Raw genomic sequence first — 18,708 nt, 5'->3', positions numbered from 1 at the left:
AGTCCCACCAGCCCAGCGACGAGGGACCAAAGAGGCGGGGGGGGGGGGCCCTAGGCAGGACCCGACGCCTCAGGGCAAAGAAAAGAGGGGGTGAGACATGGAGATGGCATCAGTTCTTTTTCCCCAGCAGCAGGAACGGAGCAAGGGTGTCCCTCGTGGTGGGGTGATTTGATGGGAAGAGGCTGCTTTGGGAGATGGGTTGGGCAAGAGGATCTTGCGAAAGCACACGTGGTCACAGTACATATCCTGCTAGTCAGCCTCCCTTTTCCAGTTGCCTTGCTCTTCCCGGTGTCTTGGCTCTCAGGAGAGCCCAGGCGAAGGGGGTGGTGTTGCCACACATTTTCCAGTATGTGGCCTGTTACTCACCACAGCTACCAACTCCTCAGCTCACTGGTTACTCAGCTAGTGTGGGAAGGGAGTTATTTCTAGACTCTGCTGTGTGTGTAAGCCAAGAGAGCCTGTCAGGATTGCCCTCATTTGAGAAGCACAGTGAGGCTGAATGCACACAGGAGTGGCTGTGGAGACAGGTCAGTGCAACAGCCTTGTTTTTGTTTGAATTTCCTGCTACAATTTGCTGTTCAAATTGTTGAAAAGGTTTTGGGGTGGGGGGGCAAGGAACAGGGTAAACACATTCAAAAGCCACCAGCAACAAACATGGGGTGGGTGAAGATGGGTGGGGGGGAAGGAGGGCTACTGTCCAGTGACCTCAGCCCTCTCCACCCTTCCCCCCCCCCCACCCCATAGATAGATGTTGCCACTGCTTTGCTGTGATTCCTTTTGCATGCTTCAGCTCAGGGGTGGTGAAACATAAGCCACAACCAGGGGACAGTCACTTCCCCAAGTGAGACAGAAATTCCCCAAGGCAGGGCCCTGTGACCTTTCTGAATGCACGCCAGGAAGAGAGTGGAGGGCGTGCTCCAGGCACGCAAAAGCGTCCCTGGCACAGGCAGGACTGAGAGCAGTCTCAGTCACTGCACGGGGCTGTGTGTGGCTGGAGGGGAGGTGCAGCCAGCGTTGCTCTCACACAACTCTGTTTCTGTGCTAACTTGCAGACGTTAGTGACTTTCGGTTTTAACACCAGAACTTCTGAACCTGCTGTCTCCAGCACATCTCCCTGCCGCTCTTCCTTGCCAGTAGCCCCAAGGAAAGGTTCGGCAGCAGCCACCATGGTCGGAGGGATGGCGGTGAGGACCTGGGTTGAGCCCGTGGTAGCTGGCGCCCAGGTAGCCAGCTCCTTTTACGACACAGGGCTGCTGCTCGTGGTGAAGAACTACTACAACCGGACCAGCTCGACCTCCCCAGCGCATACGCTTGAGGATCTACAGCAGAAAGCTGTCTCTGACTTCTACATCATCTACAACTTGGTTCTGGGCCTGAGCCCCTTGTTGACGGCCTACGGCCTGACAAAGCTTGGCGACAAGAAGAACAGGAAGCTCACCATTTGCTTACCGCTCCTCGGCTATCTGGTCTCCAGGTCCCTCCTGCTCCTCTTAATCCTGCTGGAGTGGCCTATTGAGGTGATGTATGGGGCGGCGGCCTTAAACGGTCTGACGGGAGGTTTCACCACCTACTGGGCTGGCGTCATGGCTCTGGGGTCTCTGGGCTCCTCTGAGCTCAGGAGGTCTCTGCGGCTGATTGTTATCGAGCTGACCTATGGGATGGCGGGCTTCTTGGGAAGCATAGCGTCTGGGCACATCTTCGTCCATTCCCACATAAGTTATCGACAGGGCACCACGCTAGTGGCCTGCAGCATTGCCTGCTATGCCTTCTGCTTCCTCTACAGCGTCTTTGTTCTGAAAGTCCCTATGCCTGAAGGCACCTGCCCAGCTTCCCTAGCTCACAGCAAACCCAAGGACATAGATCAGCCTGACAGCCAGCTACCAGAGGATGAAAGAACTGCAGGGAATTCAGGCTCCTGTGAGAACGAGGGGCGCGGCCCCCTGGCACCATCAAAACTCATCATTGCAATGCTCTTCGTCGGGGCAGTCTTGTATGACCTAGCAGTTGTGGGAGCCATGGATGTGCTTCCGCTGTTTTTGCTTAAGAAACCTTTGAGCTGGGGCCCAGTGGAGATTGGCTATGGCAATGCTGCTGGCTACATGATCTTTATTACCAGTTTCCTGGGGGTTTTTGTGTTCTCCAAGTATTTAAGGGACACGACTATGATCATCATTGGGATACTGTCCTTCAGCATTGGCATTCTCATCATGGCCTTTGTGCGACAGACATTCCTGTTCTACATTGGTGAGTTGAACCGTGCCATGATTGGTCACAGCCACTGCAAGTGAGAATTACTGATCCCCGTGTACACTAGGCAGCAGGCGGGGGGAGAAAAGGGAGACGTGCAAGAGCCGTGCTTCAGCAGCAGTATAAAGCTCTTTGCTGTTCACGTCAATGAAAACCTCAGAGCAGGAAACACTGTGGGAGAGACACACTTTCCAAAGAGACTCTTCTAGCCACAATAAATTATTCACCCACACAAAATTCTCCTATTACATCAGGGTTTAAAGTTTAAGAGGTCAACATGGTGACAGTGTAAGAAGCAATTTCCTCCTCCTGTGTCCTCCCTCACACATACCTCATCTTTGCTGTCTGGTTACAGGGTTGTCCCTACTTCCCCCGGGGGGTGGCAGAAAGGCCATGAAGAGCAGACCCATGACTCCCCACTCGGCTCCTCCTGAGATGGCAGCAAGGGGCCTGCGTGAGTTCACTAACCCACTACACCAGCAGCCACTTTGAGCCCAAGGTGCAAAATTCTGATCAGCTGTGAATTTTACCTAAATGTGTGGGCGCTTAGCTGTTGGGTCAGCCCCATCTTTTCCCCTGTCTTTGCTGGATTAACAGTAATAAACTTGATGTCACATGTTGGCTTCAAGGAGGGATTTGGGTTTGTTTTTTTTTATAAAATCATTTGTTTTAAAGACTAGTTCGTGCTGGTAATTTTTCACTAGATCATATCCCAGATCTAAGCTGATGAAAGGCAGCTTTGCATAGGAGAAAAAACCCTTTTTAGCTATTAATACTAGTCAAACAGTCTGTCTTCATTATGGGTAATATTGCTCCTTGTAAGGAAAGGCCTGTGGATGAGAAGGAAGAAAGTTTGGGTTATCTTGGCAAAGATGAAATGGAGGCATCCTATGGACTGGAGCCGATTGGACAAAGTTTTCTTGTTGTTTCACAATAAGGCATAGCTATGGCTGGTGGGAAGCCTAATTGTCAAGCATTGTTAATTGTCAACTAGAGCCACTGTAGCAGTTTAAAAACTTAGCAGTACGTATCCAAAATCCTGAACTTTAAGTAAGTAAGGCCTTGTCTACACTACAGCCTACGTTGGCAAAATATATGTTGCTTGGCTTGGGAGGGAGGGGGGGGAGATATTCCACCCCCCACCGTCCCCCCGAGCGCCATAAGCGTTCACGTGCACAGCGCTGTTTTGGCAGGAGAGCGTCTCCTGCTGACTTAGTTCATGTCACTCACAGAGGTGGTGTTTTTATGCCGATGGCAGAGCTCGCTCCCATCTCTAGAGCATCTTCACCCCGCACGCTGCAGAGGCACATTTGCGCCCCTGCAGCGCTGTACGTACAGACGGGGACAAGGTGGGTGAGGAATTATCTTTTATTGCACCCACTTCTGTTGGTGAGGGAGACAAGCTTGCGAGCCAGGCCGAGCTCTTCTTCGGGGCTGGGAAAGGCATTGCCAGAAGTCATCGCAAAAATGTCAGGTGGAACAGCTTGTTCAGCATTAAGCAGTGAGCACATCTTGGAAGGGACCATTCCATGTAGAGAAGCCCATTAACACTGCTGCTGTCATAGGACAAAAAGAGCGGGTTAGTGGGTCACAGGCATAAATGGACAAGGGGTAGACAGGGATGGGCCTCCTGACTCTCTCAGGAGCTGAGTTTGGCGGTAGGAAGCAGTTACTGCAGCATAAAAACTGTATCCTTGTTTGTGGCAGTGAGCAGCTGCAAGATGAATGTTTGGTAAATGTAGAGAGAAAGAGGCTTGTACCATTCAGCTTAAGAGCTCCTTGCTGAAAGACTGACAGGGACACAGTGCTAAGGGAGAGCAAAACAAAAATAAGGTCTGTGTGATGCCCTGTATAAATGGAAGCTAAAAGTCCACTGAAAATTATTCTGTCTGGAGACAAGGTGGAATAGTAAAGAAACAACAGGGAAATGGACTTTCTAACAGCTTTGCTTATTCAACAGAGAGACATGTTGGAGGAACAAGGTTTCAGGGGAATGGGGTAGGAAAAAGCGTACTTGGTTAAATAGCTTCCATCACCAACCTGTAATCCTGCATTGTTTGTAAGATGTTATTTAATACTTGTATTGCGGTAGCACTTGGGAGCCCCAGTCACATGGACTGGGACCCCGTTGTGCTCGGTGCTGTACAAACAGAACAAAAAGACAGGCCGTGCCCCAAAGAGCTTCAGATCTAAGGCCCAACCAATAGCAGAGCCATCACTTTCCTAGATAACACATTCATCCTGCCTGTGCACGAAGCTAGGACCCTAAGAGCATGAGCCCTGCTGATCGACCTCTAGAGAAGTAACCCTCTTTGCTGACAGGTAGACCCCCCCTCCACTCATGTGGACCACCCACTAGAAGGGGACAATGACCTGCCTAAACACGAGGATTAGTTTTTAATACTGTAGAGGGACTGAAAGAACCACATTGCCCACATCACACAGTGAATCCTACAATCCACAGCTGTTGCCTGTGATTTGCTCAACCCCATCCCTGATCTGCAATTTTTGGCCTTGCCCTAAGGGGCACTAGGCTGACGTTTTGACAGCAGGTACTGATGAAAGCTACCCATTTATTTGTGTTACAGCTCGGGCCATAATGCTGTTTGCTCTCATCCCCTTACCAACCATCAGATCTCTGTTATCCAAACATGTACAAGGATCGTCCTATGGTGAGTAACAAGATTTGTGTGTGCGTGCGGTGGGAAATGGGACAGAAACCCAATGGTGGCTATTGCTCTCATTCACTGTAGGGTGGAAGAGCAGGTTAAGTATCAAGTGCTGCCATCTGTATTCTGCTTAATAAAATCATCATAATTAGAACTGGGGAAAACCCTTTGGAGAGTTAGGACGAGCTGGTCCCGGTTCCCCCTCAGTCTTTGCCCCAACCCCAGAATAATTTAGCACAGGTTTTGGGACATTACTCTGTGGTCAAATTGCAGTAGGAGAAGGCATTATTGTAGGCAGTTATGCCACAGCTCAACTTCACGGCCCTACCGGATGAACAGAGGGGAAGCAAAGTTGGAGCAAACCATCAATACCTCTCTACCTGCACTGCCCTCCCATGAGTCCAGAGTTCTCAGAGTTACTTAGCACAGGGACATTTAGATATGTCGGCCCTCATGCCTTTAGCCCTAGGCCCCCTGTTTCAGCCATTGGTGACAAGCCACTGGTACAGCTGCAGTACTGCAAATGCCTAGACCATCTCCGGTGGCAAAAAGCAGGGGGGTTGCTTTTTGAACAGATACTTTAACTTAATTGAACCTCCCCCACTCCAGCTGTGTAGAAACAATTGAATACCTTTGAGCTTGTTTGAGCTGGTTGCATTGTGAGATCTGAAAGGTGCTGAACTGTGCCCAAACCGACATAAAAGGAGGGGTTCCACTCAAGCTAACTCACCCTTTTTTTTCCCTCCATGTACACAGAGCCGCAAGGGTAGACTGCAGTTTGCAATAGTGGGGCTGCTTCTCCTTTCAGAAGTTTTGCCTGTCTATACTAGAAGTTTGTAGCCACATCAGCACACCAGTGGCTGGCAATCAGTGGCTGAAATTGGAGCTGGGTAGACCAGGCCCTAATCACAGCCCTGGACAAGGCTAAATGGTCATGCTAGATTCAGGTTCCATTTATAAAGGGCTAATAAATAGATATTATTTGCATATTCTAGACAGGGGTAATATGTGCAGTAGAGTGATGAAACCCTCGTTACAAGCATATGTTAGATGCTAACAATTCATCATTTATTGAAATGTCCATTTGTAAATGGATCCTTAACACAAACTGTGGCCAGCTCTCTGAAGGATGGAGATCAGCGTTATCACATCAGTCTTTGTCCTCCATCATAGTCAGCAGAAGCTAGAACAATGGCATCACATAATAGTGCTTCATGGCTGGGACCCTGTTAGCTGTTGCAGAATTTAAGCTTTCCATTTAAAATAGTTACGTTTCTCACCCTCACAGTCCTCAAGATAAAAGCTTCCACGTGTGAAATAGTGAAATGTCTTACAGCATCTGCAGCCAAGCCACAGTGAAACCATGGCTCTAAGGCAAATATGATGTGTACCCTATTCATCATAATATGCTGTTGCCTCTGAAACCTAGTGATGAGGATTTAAAATATCAACCCTTAACTGACACTGCAGAAACAATCAGCTGACCTGGGATGAGTTTGAATAGCACATCACCACATCTTCCCAAGCAGCCTTCTGATTGTAATCACGTTAATCCTTTCCTAGGAAAGTGTCCCCTTTTGGCACTGTGGTAGCATGTTTCAGATGTTTGACCTGCATAATAATGCTTTAATCAGTTAGCTGGTTTTTTCTCCACAACATTTTCTTCTCCTGTTTGATCCTGCACAAAGGTGGTGGGTAGTTAGAGAGAGATCCAAATCGCTACATCCAGATCTTATCCTAATGGGGTAGGCAGCTGTGGGAGGATTGAGTGAATGCATAAGGAAAAGTCCTAGCAGCTAAATTCAACCAAAATTAAACTGTTTCAAGATCCAGGAGCACGTGGTGCTGAGGTTTTGCTTCAGGCCCCATCTCCAGTTATAAAGATGTATTTGCTTTTCACGCGAACAGATGGCATTCCCATTAAAGAAAGCGCTCACACACACACCAATGGCACCTACTTAAAGGAGTTTTTGGTGGCTCCTTAGCAGAGGTGGTCCACAACTACAGGGGAGGCGCTAAGGCACCTTCTTAAGACTAGTAGTTCTGGCACAAGGGTGGTCTTGTCTACAGGTTCCATGTTATCCAAATGACATTTATTATGTGGCAAAGGGCCTGAATCTAAACACGGATGTGGCTTTCTGTCCATGTTGACTCCACATAGAGTGGTTTTCCTTCTTTCGTTGAGACTCTGGCTAAGAGTAACTATTTATCTGCTTGTTTACAGGTAAGGTGTTTGTCTTGCTGCAGCTGTCTTTAGTGATCACGGGGGTAGCTACATCCACAGCCTACAACAAGATCTATCAACGTACACTGGACTGGTTCAGCGGGTTCTGTTTCATTTTGTCTTGTGTCGCTGGCTGCCTAAGCATCATCCCCATCAGGTAAGGAGGGGGAAGGAAGGATCTTGTTTAAAGGGATTTCCCCCCCACTCCCCTTAAGTACTTGCAAAAAAGGAGGGAAGGGGAAAAATCAGACTGGTGTATAATCAAGTTAAGAACAGATTACATGTCTAAAAACAGAGGCAGCCTGAGATGACTTGTTCCTTTAAAAAAAAAAAGGCAGTGGAGAGTTCCTGGCTAGCGTTTATGGTGAGTGGACAGCTAGCGAAACTAGCAACATGTGCAAAGGAATGAAAACAGAGAGAGGAAGGATTTCTAGTCAGCGCGTTTTATACTTCGTTTAACACACTTAATACCTGTGACTGACTTGGTGGAGAAGTGATGTCTTTACCTGCAGGAGTGGGAGTGTTAACAATATAAGCTGATATCCCTCCAGAGTCCCAGGAAGTCCTCCAGCAAGACCATATTTGATATTACAAAGATAACAAGTGGACAAAAAGAAAAAACATTCTGGCCCTCTTTACATCTCAAAGCAGCAAACCCCCCACCCCTCATTAAAAGCAATATACGGCACATCCGTCTAGTCCTACCCACCGCAGTGAAAACTAGGGCTACAGGACAGCTTAAGTCGACACAAGCTGGGGGGCTCAGGAGGGTGAATTAGCCACGTCCCCGAGTGACATAACTTATGCCGTCTTAAGCACTGGTGGGGACAGCACTATGTCAGCGGGAGAGCTTCTGCTCACAGGGGCTGGAGTAATTAAGCCGACAGGAGAGCTCTCCCCCATCGGCTTAGAGGGGCTCCATTAGAGAGCTTACAGCGCCCAGCTGTACCGATGCAAGCTCTCTAGTGTAGCCATAGCCTAGAATTCAGCAGACCTAGCAGAGGAAACAGGACCGACCCATTCCTTTCCAAGCGGCATGACATGCCCCACACTGTAACAGCGGTACATAGGCTCAAATTGGAAATCATCACAGCCAGGTATGGTACCCACCTCTGAATTGTTTTCTCTGGAAGGACAGAGCTGAGTCACCTCTCAATGAGCTGTTTTTACCTTAGAGCAGGCCAGGCGGAGACTCCCCCCCCCCCCCCCCCCCCCCCCCCGCCCCAGTTTGTAGTTTACGCAGTGCTAATGGCAGAAGCATTTAGGGGGGAAAAAAGACGAAAATAAATTCTTCTTAAATGGAAGCCAATCTAAACCTGTTTGTAAGAGCAAAACGTGACATTTCCTCTGGATACCACCCCTTCGTGCAGACTAAGGGGAACGGGGAGACAGGAATAGCCACTGAATCATTCTGTGCCTTCTCACACTCAGCCCAGCAGCCCTCCGATACACCTGTTGGTGTAGCTACAGCATGCAAGAAGTTACAATGTATTGAGCACCAGGGCAGCATTGCACGTGGTGCCATAACTGGACTAGGGTGTCAGTATTCAACACAAGGCAGCTCGCAGACAGAAAGCCCTGGCTTCGCTTGTCGACATCTTTCACAGTAGCTAGCAGTCTGGTCTCAGGTGAGGTCACTTCACGGGCCACCTGCTCGCATGTACCTCCTGGGACATTGTGTCAAATAGCAGCCTCTCTACAACTAAACACCAATGAGTTAATCAACTGCAATAAATAAATTGGAAACTGCAGTTCTGAACCCTAGAGAGAATCCTTAGGGAAGGATGCCCACACAGCTGTCATGGCTAGGGGCTCATTGAATCCTACAATTGAATTCTGCTACTACCACCACCTGTGAGTACTGGGTCTTTAGAGTGAGATGCAACCTTCACCTATCTTCTCCTGTATGAGCCAGTTACTGAGCTGGTACTTGTCCCATCCTTTCTACAAGGTCAGTGCACAATTACCAACTAGTTTAAGTGCACACCACTGATTACTGTGGGGAGGGATAGCACAGTGGTTTGAGCACTGGCCCATTAAACCCAGGGTTGTGAGTTCAATCCTTGAAGGGGCCAAACATTGGGGATTGGTCCTGCTTTGAGCAGGGGCTTGGACTAGATGACCTCCTGAGGTCCCTTCCAACCCTGATAGTCTATGAAAGCTGTTACATGTGCAAGGCTCCTCCTGGTGGCAGTTAACAGCACTATGTAAGCTATCCAGTGCATGGCCAGCAAGCATAAAAGTGACCGTACAAATACTTGGGAGAAACCAGACACAATGGTTAACAATCTGAAACACACTCCCACTGTTATGCCAAATTCCTACTAGAACAGTGATACCAGAACCCATCAAAGCTTCTGAGCAGTTCTTCACTTTCTCCTTCACATTTTATTTTCTACAGCATCGTGGCCTACAAGCAACGCTCACCATCTGGCTCCCTTGAAATCCTTGCAGCCTGAGGGCATGCCGTTGCAAGTTTTAGCTCTGGGAGTTATTGCAGGTTAGAGCACCTTACTGTACTAGAGTGCTCAAGAGAACTGATCATGGAAGACAGCTCTTTGGGTCTGCCATGCTAGTTTTAGGCTGAAAGTAAACATGCTGGCTTAGGTGACAGCAGCCAGGTATCCATGCCATGGACTGCTCTCATGGGTAGCCAACTGGCAGAGGCTAATAAGCATACCACCTCCCTCACCCAAGGGGAGAGGCACTTGCATTGCTGCTTCTGGGGTACAGAAGTGGTAGATCATCTTTGCTAAGGTCAGGCCAGCAGCATTTGATTTCAAATTTATGCCAGTGCCAGGGATGACACCATCTTGGCTGCTAGTCCCCCCCAAAAAACAAAAAACAACAACTTTAGTGTGGCAATAACATTTGGAGCAAGAGCTCTGTCTGGCCATAGAAGAAGGGCTGTAGATACAACCCCCTGCTGAGATAAACACCTCCATTCAGCAGCACTGCCTGGAGGAATTTATGGACAGGCAAAGGCCGGGAGACTTGCTACCAGTCAGTCCTGGAGGGGAGGATTAGGTTTGTCAGAATACAGAAACCTAAAAATTTCCCTTACCCTCCCCTTGCAGATTAAATTAGAGGGTGGTGAAGGCATAGAAAGAAGCGGGATATAAAAAGGGGCAAGCTCCTTTATAGAAGGAAGCCCCTTTTCAGAGTGATGCCGACCTGAGGGGAAGATACAGCGCTCAATCCTTTGTTTTGTTACTCTAGAGATGACTGCAAGCTTTTCAGGGCCTGAACTGTCTTATTTGTAGAACAGCCTACCCCTTCTCTTTCCCTCTCCCCCCCACAGCTGTAAACCAATTGATCAGCTTGAGGAACCACAACACTTTTCGTAAGCTGGATCATAGTCAGACCATCAGGGACAGGTTCTGCACCTGCAATGAAGCGGGAGCAGAGCTCATGCATGACACTCTTTTAGAGCGTACTGTAGGTACAATTAGTAGTGGATGCAAAACTGAAGTTGTTACTTCATCAGGAGCCACTGACTATTAACGGTGTTAAACTATTTCTGAAAGGCACGAGGACCCCAGAAATCCCCATATGTAGCAATTAAACTCACTTCCCCCGTGTGTAAATAAGTTGTAAATCAGTAATTCTTTGATGCATTGAACAGGTATTTGTGCTAAATTTGTGCCTTGGTTTGGTGGGCCTGGTGTTAGATGCTCTCTCCAACAGCACTGTGCCAACATATCCATGCAGTCTAAGGGGGGTGGGGAGGGGTACTATTCAAAGTGACCCTGCCATGAAGCAGTGAGACCATCATGAGGGAGTTGTGTGAACTAGACCCTAGAAAGCCCCAGCAACATGAGGATTAAGATTCAGCACCTTGTGTAAGCAGAGTAGCAAGTACATTTGCTTTAAATACGATGTCCTGCTGTTTACTTTATTTGCACTATGCTGAGACTCCTTAACTGTGTCCTCATAAGGAAAGGCTGGTTATGCAGTCAAGATGCTGGACTAGGTTGTAGGAGCTCTAGGGTCAAGTCCTGGCTCTGTGTGACCTTGCACAAATCACTCCCCTACAGAGAGGGCATCTCATTCTCCCCATTTTATAAATGGGAAACCAAGGCAGAGTGATATTGCAAGGATAAATGTGTAAGTGAGGTGCTCGCACTCTGGTGAGGGGTACTACAAGGAAGTAGATGTAAACAACTGAGTTATCACATTTGTATAGCATAGATGAAATCTCACCCCTGCCCGGGAAGAGGGAGTATTAAAAGCACAAGTTTCACCACCATAGAGAAAGACAGGGCAGTAAACAGTTGAGCAAAATAAGTACAAGTGCATACATCATACTGTAGATGTGGTAAAGACTACACAAAATGAAACTATTAGGTAAAGAAATCATCCTTTAATACATTTATTGGTCCATTCCTTTAAATTAATTGAGGTAAAGAAACAGTGTCTTTAAAAAAAATGTACACACTAATAATTATCAAGCATTACAAATAGTTTACCTCAAAGTGTTTTTATCAATACTAGTTCCATAGTAACAATGCACAGAGTATGTTTATACAGAGCTAAATGAAAAGGAACAGAAACATGCCAGCACCTGAAATCAAAGACATTTTATATCCTGTGACTTTAACAAGAAAAGCAAAACAGTGTTAAATTTGGTTGAGTGTAGGAAACAAAAACCTCTCCAATCTGTACATCATCCACTAGCTAATTCACACACAAGGACAAGTCTTCACAGCTTTCATTTTGGTTTATCCTGGTATGGGAGGTGATGTGAGGGTGACTAGAGTATGAAAAAACAAAAGTTTCTGTAATTGTTTTTACAAAAAGTCAAAAATACAGTAAACTGGTTGGGCACCTAGGCATTCATGGTGTCACGCGCGGAGCAACAAAAAGGGATGAATTCCTAAAAATGTGCTGGCAGAAGTTAAATTTCATGGCAACATTAACTTGCCTCATGGCATAAACTCCCCTGAATGTTAAAGGGAGCCATGAGTGCAGGCACATAGGAAGTAGTATGAACAGGACAACATTGTCCAATCTCCACCCACAAAAAGAGATGAAATACTGTAGATCGTTCACGGTTGCATAACAAAACCCAGCATCACCTAGTTGTATGCTGTGTGGGTGACTTGCTCAAATCCTGCAATCTGTGTAGACAGAACCTTGTCTCTATTGACCTAAGTGTCTCACTGTACCACTGAATGTAGGATTAGGGCCTTAGCTATCCAGGTCCAGGAGGACGCAAGCACGCTTGATTTTTATATTTTTTGGTGTTATAGTGTAAGAAGGAGTTATTCAAAAGGCTACGATTTTGATAAGCACTTTCTGCCTTAACCCCAAACTAATACTGTTAATTGTGAATATTTCTATGTATCAAATACCTCCTGCCAAGACTGTAGTGTCGAGCAGGTGTTTATCAATAATGATCTATTATTCCTTCCAACCAAAATTTTTTTAAAAAGTGACAAAAATACATTTAAAATATCAATATTTATTTAAACCTTCATATATCCCAGAAAGACCAAAATATTCTGGAGGTGCCCAGTTTCACATCAGAAATGTATTTGGCAAATACTAGTAATTTTTCTCCTGAAAAAAAAACAAAAAAACAAAAACACGAACCAAAAAAACCCCCAGTTATTTCCCTTCTTGAATGAGCTTCAATTGTTTATCGTAAAAAAAAGCTGGTTAAAACCGAAAAGGAAGATGACTGTCTCCCTACCTTGTAGTGTTTAAGGCAGCTGAGCATCAAACAGCTTGTTAAATAAAACTCGGAATTTGTGCCCACAGCTCTGCGCACACCAGCACTGGGTCAAAAGCACCATGCATTGAAGACAAAGTTTCCATTTAATAGTCTGAAGCACATTTTCTTTTAATTTTGCATCATTTCTTGAGTTTAATGGGTAAATTGGATTAAGGCCCCAATCCTGCAAACATACACAAATAGTCCCACTGAATTGAACGGAACCCTTCACATACGTAAGTATTTGCAGAACCAAGGCCGAAACAAGTATGTAAGTGTGGACAGGCTACGCAAAAGCATCACCACAAAGCTCCCTCGACACCACCACCAGTTCTACCTGTAGACCCTCCCTAGGTCAAGGCCTTCCATTTATGCCAATGTGCTGCAATGCTTTAGTGATGCAGACAAAGGTTTGCGATGGAGGCCATCAAGTTGCACTTGGCACTGAAGCCATATTTCCCGAGGTGAAAGGCCAGTGCATTAACTCATTGATGGATAAACTGCACATTCACACAACTTAAACCCTTGCTGAGCTTTTCCTAGTTTTCTTTCTTCTTTCCACCTCTTCTCCTCCCTCTATAACCATCACATTTTGTGATAAGTTCCTTGACGCAGTCATTTTGGTGTTAAGTATAAACATACCACAATTTATCCTCTGGTAACTACCAGTAGTTAAGGAAAGACCTGACTGCTTTATGAAATGGAACAGACCTGGAGAACTTTCATTTTAAATGATTACTTGAGAAGGCCATCATTTTTTGTTTTCTTAAGTCTTCCAAGTTTATTGCATAAGTAAAAATCCTGATGAGAGATTATATAGAGATAGATTATATATAAAAATTGGAGCTAAACAGTGCTTGCCTGGATGTGCTGGTGCCATTTCAAGAGTTACAACTTTCCAAATTGCACACCTATCAGAAGTAATGGAGAGACAGCAAGAAACTGCACATGCCTTGGATCAGTGTGCACCACAGGGCAGCTGTGGAGCAAGATTTGTTAAAAGGAAACATAAGCTTTAAAGCTGCAGATGGGGCCCAAGCCACAGAAAGTTCAGCTCCATGGAGTGCGTATCCGCGGTTTGGGTTGATCGGAGTTTCTAACCAATATGGAGTCACTCAATTTGAACCAGATCAATCTGTGTACACAGAAAAAAGCCCATTGGGATATACTGAAAGATGCTTAAACAATTATTAAAGGAAATAAATATAGTGAAACCAAGTTACTCTTTCAATGGATTTCTGCTCAGTATTTGTGAAGGGCTTGCTTTTCTACAGTCACAAAAATTAGTGAGACTATTTATACACTGCCAAACTTGGGCCCTAATAGATAGCTACACATACACCATGAACTGCAAGAGAATTTTAAACCTACATTTCAAGGGGCAGGATCTGATGCAGCATGAATAGGAACAAGTCACTTGTGACAACTGAATTCAGCCCTGAAAACACTTGTCATTTTGTAAGTCAGTTGGTCTGCTCTGTGCTACTAACATGCGGCACAAAATCTTCTGTTCAGACTCTGAAACAATACCTGGCTCGCCACCATTTTCACACAGTGGTTCATACTGTGAGGATTCGTTACGACAGACCCAATCACAGGCTAGCTGTGTCTAAGAGGGAACCATCACACAATATCCTACTCGTATGACTTGAAGTTACAAGTAAGAACTCCCTTTTTCCAACACATTTCAAAAGCTTGCTTCCAATTTAAACCGTGATTTATGTTATTTAGCATAGCAGCCGGCAGTGTCAGCTTCACACTAGAGCAGCATCCAACCTGCAACATGATCTAGGGCCTGTACCCTCTGATCTGTGACCCAAACTTGCAGTCCACCTGTCTTCCTCCTTAAAGGGTTCCAGATACACGTGTACTTACAGTAAACCCTTCCGAGCCATTCCTAGCCATTGGCTGGCTGTCGAGGAAGGGCCAGCGTTCTAATGGCTTACCCGCAAAAGGCGTTTGCTTGACAACAAACAAGGCCTGAAGTCACTTCATTCACTTGATTAGTAATTTAAAAATCAACTGGCTCCAGAGACTGTGCAGCAGAACGTTAATATTAAGTGTAAATATTAGGTAAAACATTAGGTGTCTGTTGCCGGACACCCCACCATCTTTGCAGTAGGTGAAATTGTTACCGTACTTAAATGCCTTAAGTGAAGCTATAAAACCTCCCCTGCTACCTACTACAATCCTTACCTGATGTTGCAATGTCCTTTGCTAACAGTACCTTGTACAGTATGTATTTTCTGAGAAATGGCAAATGTACTTAAAGAACCAAGACCCTGGAACTACAAGCTGATGACTGGTCTTCAGTTTTCTAACTAAGCCTGGAGGGCAAAAGGCATGAACATGGGAACTCAGAAGAAGAAGGGGAAAAAAGAAAAAAAAAAAAAAAGGAATAGATTAAATTCACTCCCCTCTAAACAGAGCCCCTACATTTTTCAAATGTTCTCTTGGGGAAAAGTGCCTTTCTTTTTTTTTTAAATGCTCAGCAGAAATGCAGCTTAGCTGATCATTCTGTGAGAAAACAGGGCTAGAAAAAGCTGTCATTTCTCAATCCCTAATCAGTCTTTCCTGCTCATTGGGGAAGCTAAAGACAAGTTTACTTGACCCTAGGTTTATGCTGATGTTTCAGAGCCAATTATGTTCAAAAACCTAACCAATCTAGCAGGGTAGAAATGGTATGCGGAGGGGTTAAACAATTCTCTGGTTTCACCACATGAAACCTTTTGTTATCAATCATTTTCATCTGCTAAATGATATGAATTAATGACAAAAAGCATAACACTGCAAATCAGAACAACTCCTATCCCATACAACCCAGCAAATCAACTAGGCCTTCATTATCAAACCCTAATATCAAACAATTGGAGAGAGGATGAATAGACAAAGGTTTAAGGGAGAAAAAAACAGATAGAGAATCATTTCTTACTTAAAGTCTTCCCTCCCTGTACTAACAGAATATTATTACTATACTGCAATTTCAACCAACCAACCACCCACCTGAGGCAAGGTCCCTGATTTCACCAAGCAAATGTATGCTGACAAATTGGGACTGCAGGTTTAGATTCACAAAACTACATCAAATGAAAATGATATGGTCAAGTAGGAAAAATTGCCTTAAACGTGACAAATGTTATCCCCAGTGATCCCCCCCATGTTAATAATTTTACAGCCACAACTTTTATGTAATAGTTGTTTGAACAGAGACAATGCAGACCTGAAGAAACTTCAGGTCTATTTTATAGCATTTATTTTAACTGGGGACAATCCACAAATTAAAAGGGAATTTACATGGTCTTTGTAAAAGGGATACAAATAAGAATTTATTTTATTATTATTTTTTTTTTAATTAAACTTTGACTTCCTTGCCAGAATGGTGCCAGGGATCAACGGAGCATTCCAATATCTCTGGCAGAAAATGAGGGGATATAAAAGCATAAAAGTCTCTTTGCTGACCCTAGAACCCTGAATATTACAGTTATGTTTTGCCAAAAATAATTAAATCTTGGAGCTCCTATGGGAGGAAACAAGCTGGTCAAGCAGCAAACGAAGACTTAACAGATTCAAAGTATCTGTAACCCGTCTTGATAGCGCTCCTGCCTTTGGAAGGTACTAAAGCCACTAACAACAAAAGGCCGTGAACTGGAGAGACTGGATAAGGAAAGGAAGAGAGATTCTGCAGACTAGAAGGTTGACAAAACCTGGTAGAAAATAGATTTATAGCTAAAAAAGGGCAACTCTTAAGAGGACCTTTCAATGAGGATCAATAGAGACAAACATAACCACTAAATGTACATAACAGGGAAAAGATTATTTCTCTACCACCTGCCATTGACATGTTTAAAGCAAGTTTCACACATGCACAATGATACCTGGTGTCAGCAAATACTTGACACTTTGGGGGTTTTGGCTGCTGTGAAAGAAAGAGAGAAAAAAACCAAGAACCCATCCTTACTATGATGGGCATGTTTTAAATGCCTAAAGCCAGAGGGCGATTGAGAGGGATTCTGACCTAGCTTAGATTGTTCTGAAAACAAGTGAAAGCATGGATCAAAGAATCCTATCACAGAACTGTCTGTGCTCACTTTGGGGATAAAATGTTAACAGACTAGTGTTTGTTCCCATGACAACTTGTAAGGCTACAGCATACACTCACCCCCTGGCCCCAGGCCAGTCCTCCTTTGATCCCCAAATCTGTCACATGTGCACTTCAGCCAATTTACATTACTTCATATCACCAAAGGTAAACAAAGGAGTATGGGATAGTCAATATGAACAGAGTGCACGCCACGCTCAGGAACCACAGTTCAGGTTTGCATCATGAGCTTTCTGCAGAAGTGGCCGTATGTTCTAATCTAGGACTAGCCCAAACTCCCACACAAAGAACCAGCTCCAAAATTGCGTAATCCAGGGAGTTTACAAATTGTAGTAAGTGTCCACTTCTGGCCATTCCCTCTCCAGCAAGGAAAAAAAACCACCACCACCACCACACACACAAAAGAAGAAGGGTGGGTTGGTGGGCACTGTTTCATGGGAATCAACCCTTATTTAGCAAACAAAGAGGACGGTAATAAAGATGTCATATTGGCACCTTGCAGTTTAGAGTTTTATTTTCATCTTTTTAGTATTCCACTCATTAGTTCTTCTGGAATAAAGAGGTAAAGTTTTCTTTATCAAGAAGCGACTTGATCCCTGTGTATTTCCATTACAAGCCCAAGATCACTCCACAGGCTGAAGAAAGAACCATTAATGTAACTCAAAAGATGAAACATACCGGTTTAAACACAGAGGAAAAGTCCAAATGCTTTTCAATGGGTCTGTACCAGACTGGGCATAGCTGGCACTTTTCAGGTAGCTCTCAGAGTAGTGCATCATACAGCCCCAGTAGGTTGTTTAGTGGTACTGTGCACTTGTGTAGAGAAGTCTGTGGGCTATGGAGCTTCTTATTTGGTCTCTGGTTTGTCTTGTAATAGTGGTATAATTGACTCCCACGCCGTAAGGCACTGCAAACAAACAAACAATATGTATTAACAAAAAACTATTTTAAAAAAGATTACATTACATACTCCTGATTCCTCATTCTTGTCCCACCACTCAGGCATGCACGATAAGAGGTCTCACAAAGCGTGATCCTGTTAGCCATCAGTTTAGTACCTCGAAAGACAGGAAGTTAAAAAACAGTTTTCTAAATTCCCAGACAAAAGAAGTTGCTAGGCTGGAGTTAAGGGGGGACACACTAAGAACTAAGTGACTAACTAAGAATGTTAGTCATCAAAAATCCCAAATGAGTAGAAACTTCAGAAATTCCAAAGTTAAACTGAAAGGAAGTCAGACAATATTTGGAAAGCATGAATGGGCAGAGCTACAGACAACCACTATGCTGGCTCCTTGTAGCAATGAAAGGCTCCCTAGTGCCTTTGTAAGACGTTATTTTGAGGGCAAAGACTGCTTCTAACAGCTTTAAGCAACCTACAGCAGCTAGCTGTTCGGTAAAGCTCTAAGCAGAGAGACAGACAATGGGTCTATGCCCTAGGAAAGAGGCTGGGCAGAGTGATAAAGACATAACAGAGAAACGGCTCCTACTTCCCTTCTGGCAGCTATAGGGGTTCACTGTTCAAATAAGCTTTTGCCTAGCCGAATAAATGCGGAGTATTTAGTTAGGATCCAGAGACACCTCTGGATAGGAATCCAATTATCTGGGGTTTCTTATGCAAACGAAGCATCATCATCCAGGGCAACAGCTTTCATGCAGATCTAATAGGCTTGGGTCCAGCCTTCTAAAGATATTTTGGCGTTTCTTTGTTTAACATTGCAACACTCAATAGATTTAAGATCCTAAGGCTCAATTT

General features: G+C 44.9%; 2 protein-coding genes across 7 annotated transcripts in view; one reads left to right on the top strand and one right to left on the bottom strand.

Moving 5' to 3' along the window:
• Window positions 1-279: 279 nt before the first annotated feature.
• Window positions 280-18,708, top strand: part of SLC46A2 (solute carrier family 46 member 2) — a 30,703-nt gene continuing 12,274 nt past the window's right edge. Inside the window, exons 1-5 of one of the 4 annotated variants that reach the window (XM_037902153.2) lie at window positions 280-527; window positions 1,053-2,244; window positions 4,836-4,919; window positions 7,141-7,297; window positions 9,542-9,988. In XM_037902153.2, coding sequence (XP_037758081.1) covers window positions 1,167-2,244; window positions 4,836-4,919; window positions 7,141-7,297; window positions 9,542-9,599 — 1,377 coding nt within the window. In that variant the 5' untranslated portion in view covers window positions 280-527; window positions 1,053-1,166 and the 3' untranslated portion in view covers window positions 9,600-9,988. Of the gene's footprint in view, window positions 528-932; window positions 2,245-4,835; window positions 4,920-7,140; window positions 7,298-9,541; window positions 9,989-18,708 lie in introns of those variants that run through there. The other 3 variants (XM_043547582.1, XM_007062314.4, XR_006291289.1) reach the window with 3 other exon arrangements.
• The window catches only part of SNX30 (sorting nexin family member 30), a 68,562-nt gene continuing 61,337 nt past the window's right edge, over window positions 11,484-18,708 (bottom strand). For all 3 annotated transcript variants that reach the window (XM_037902151.2, XM_037902150.2, XM_037902149.2), the window contains one exon: window positions 11,484-17,862. In XM_037902151.2, coding sequence (XP_037758079.1) covers window positions 17,803-17,862 — 60 coding nt within the window. In that variant the 3' untranslated portion in view covers window positions 11,484-17,802. The remainder of the gene's footprint in view (window positions 17,863-18,708) is intronic.

Source organism: Chelonia mydas, chromosome 5 (genome assembly GCF_015237465.2).
Source record: "Chelonia mydas isolate rCheMyd1 chromosome 5, rCheMyd1.pri.v2, whole genome shotgun sequence".
Lineage (NCBI taxonomy): Eukaryota > Metazoa > Chordata > Testudines > Cheloniidae > Chelonia > Chelonia mydas.
The sequence above is the reverse complement of the archived record's forward strand: the minus strand, read 5'-3'. Positions and strand labels throughout refer to the sequence as shown.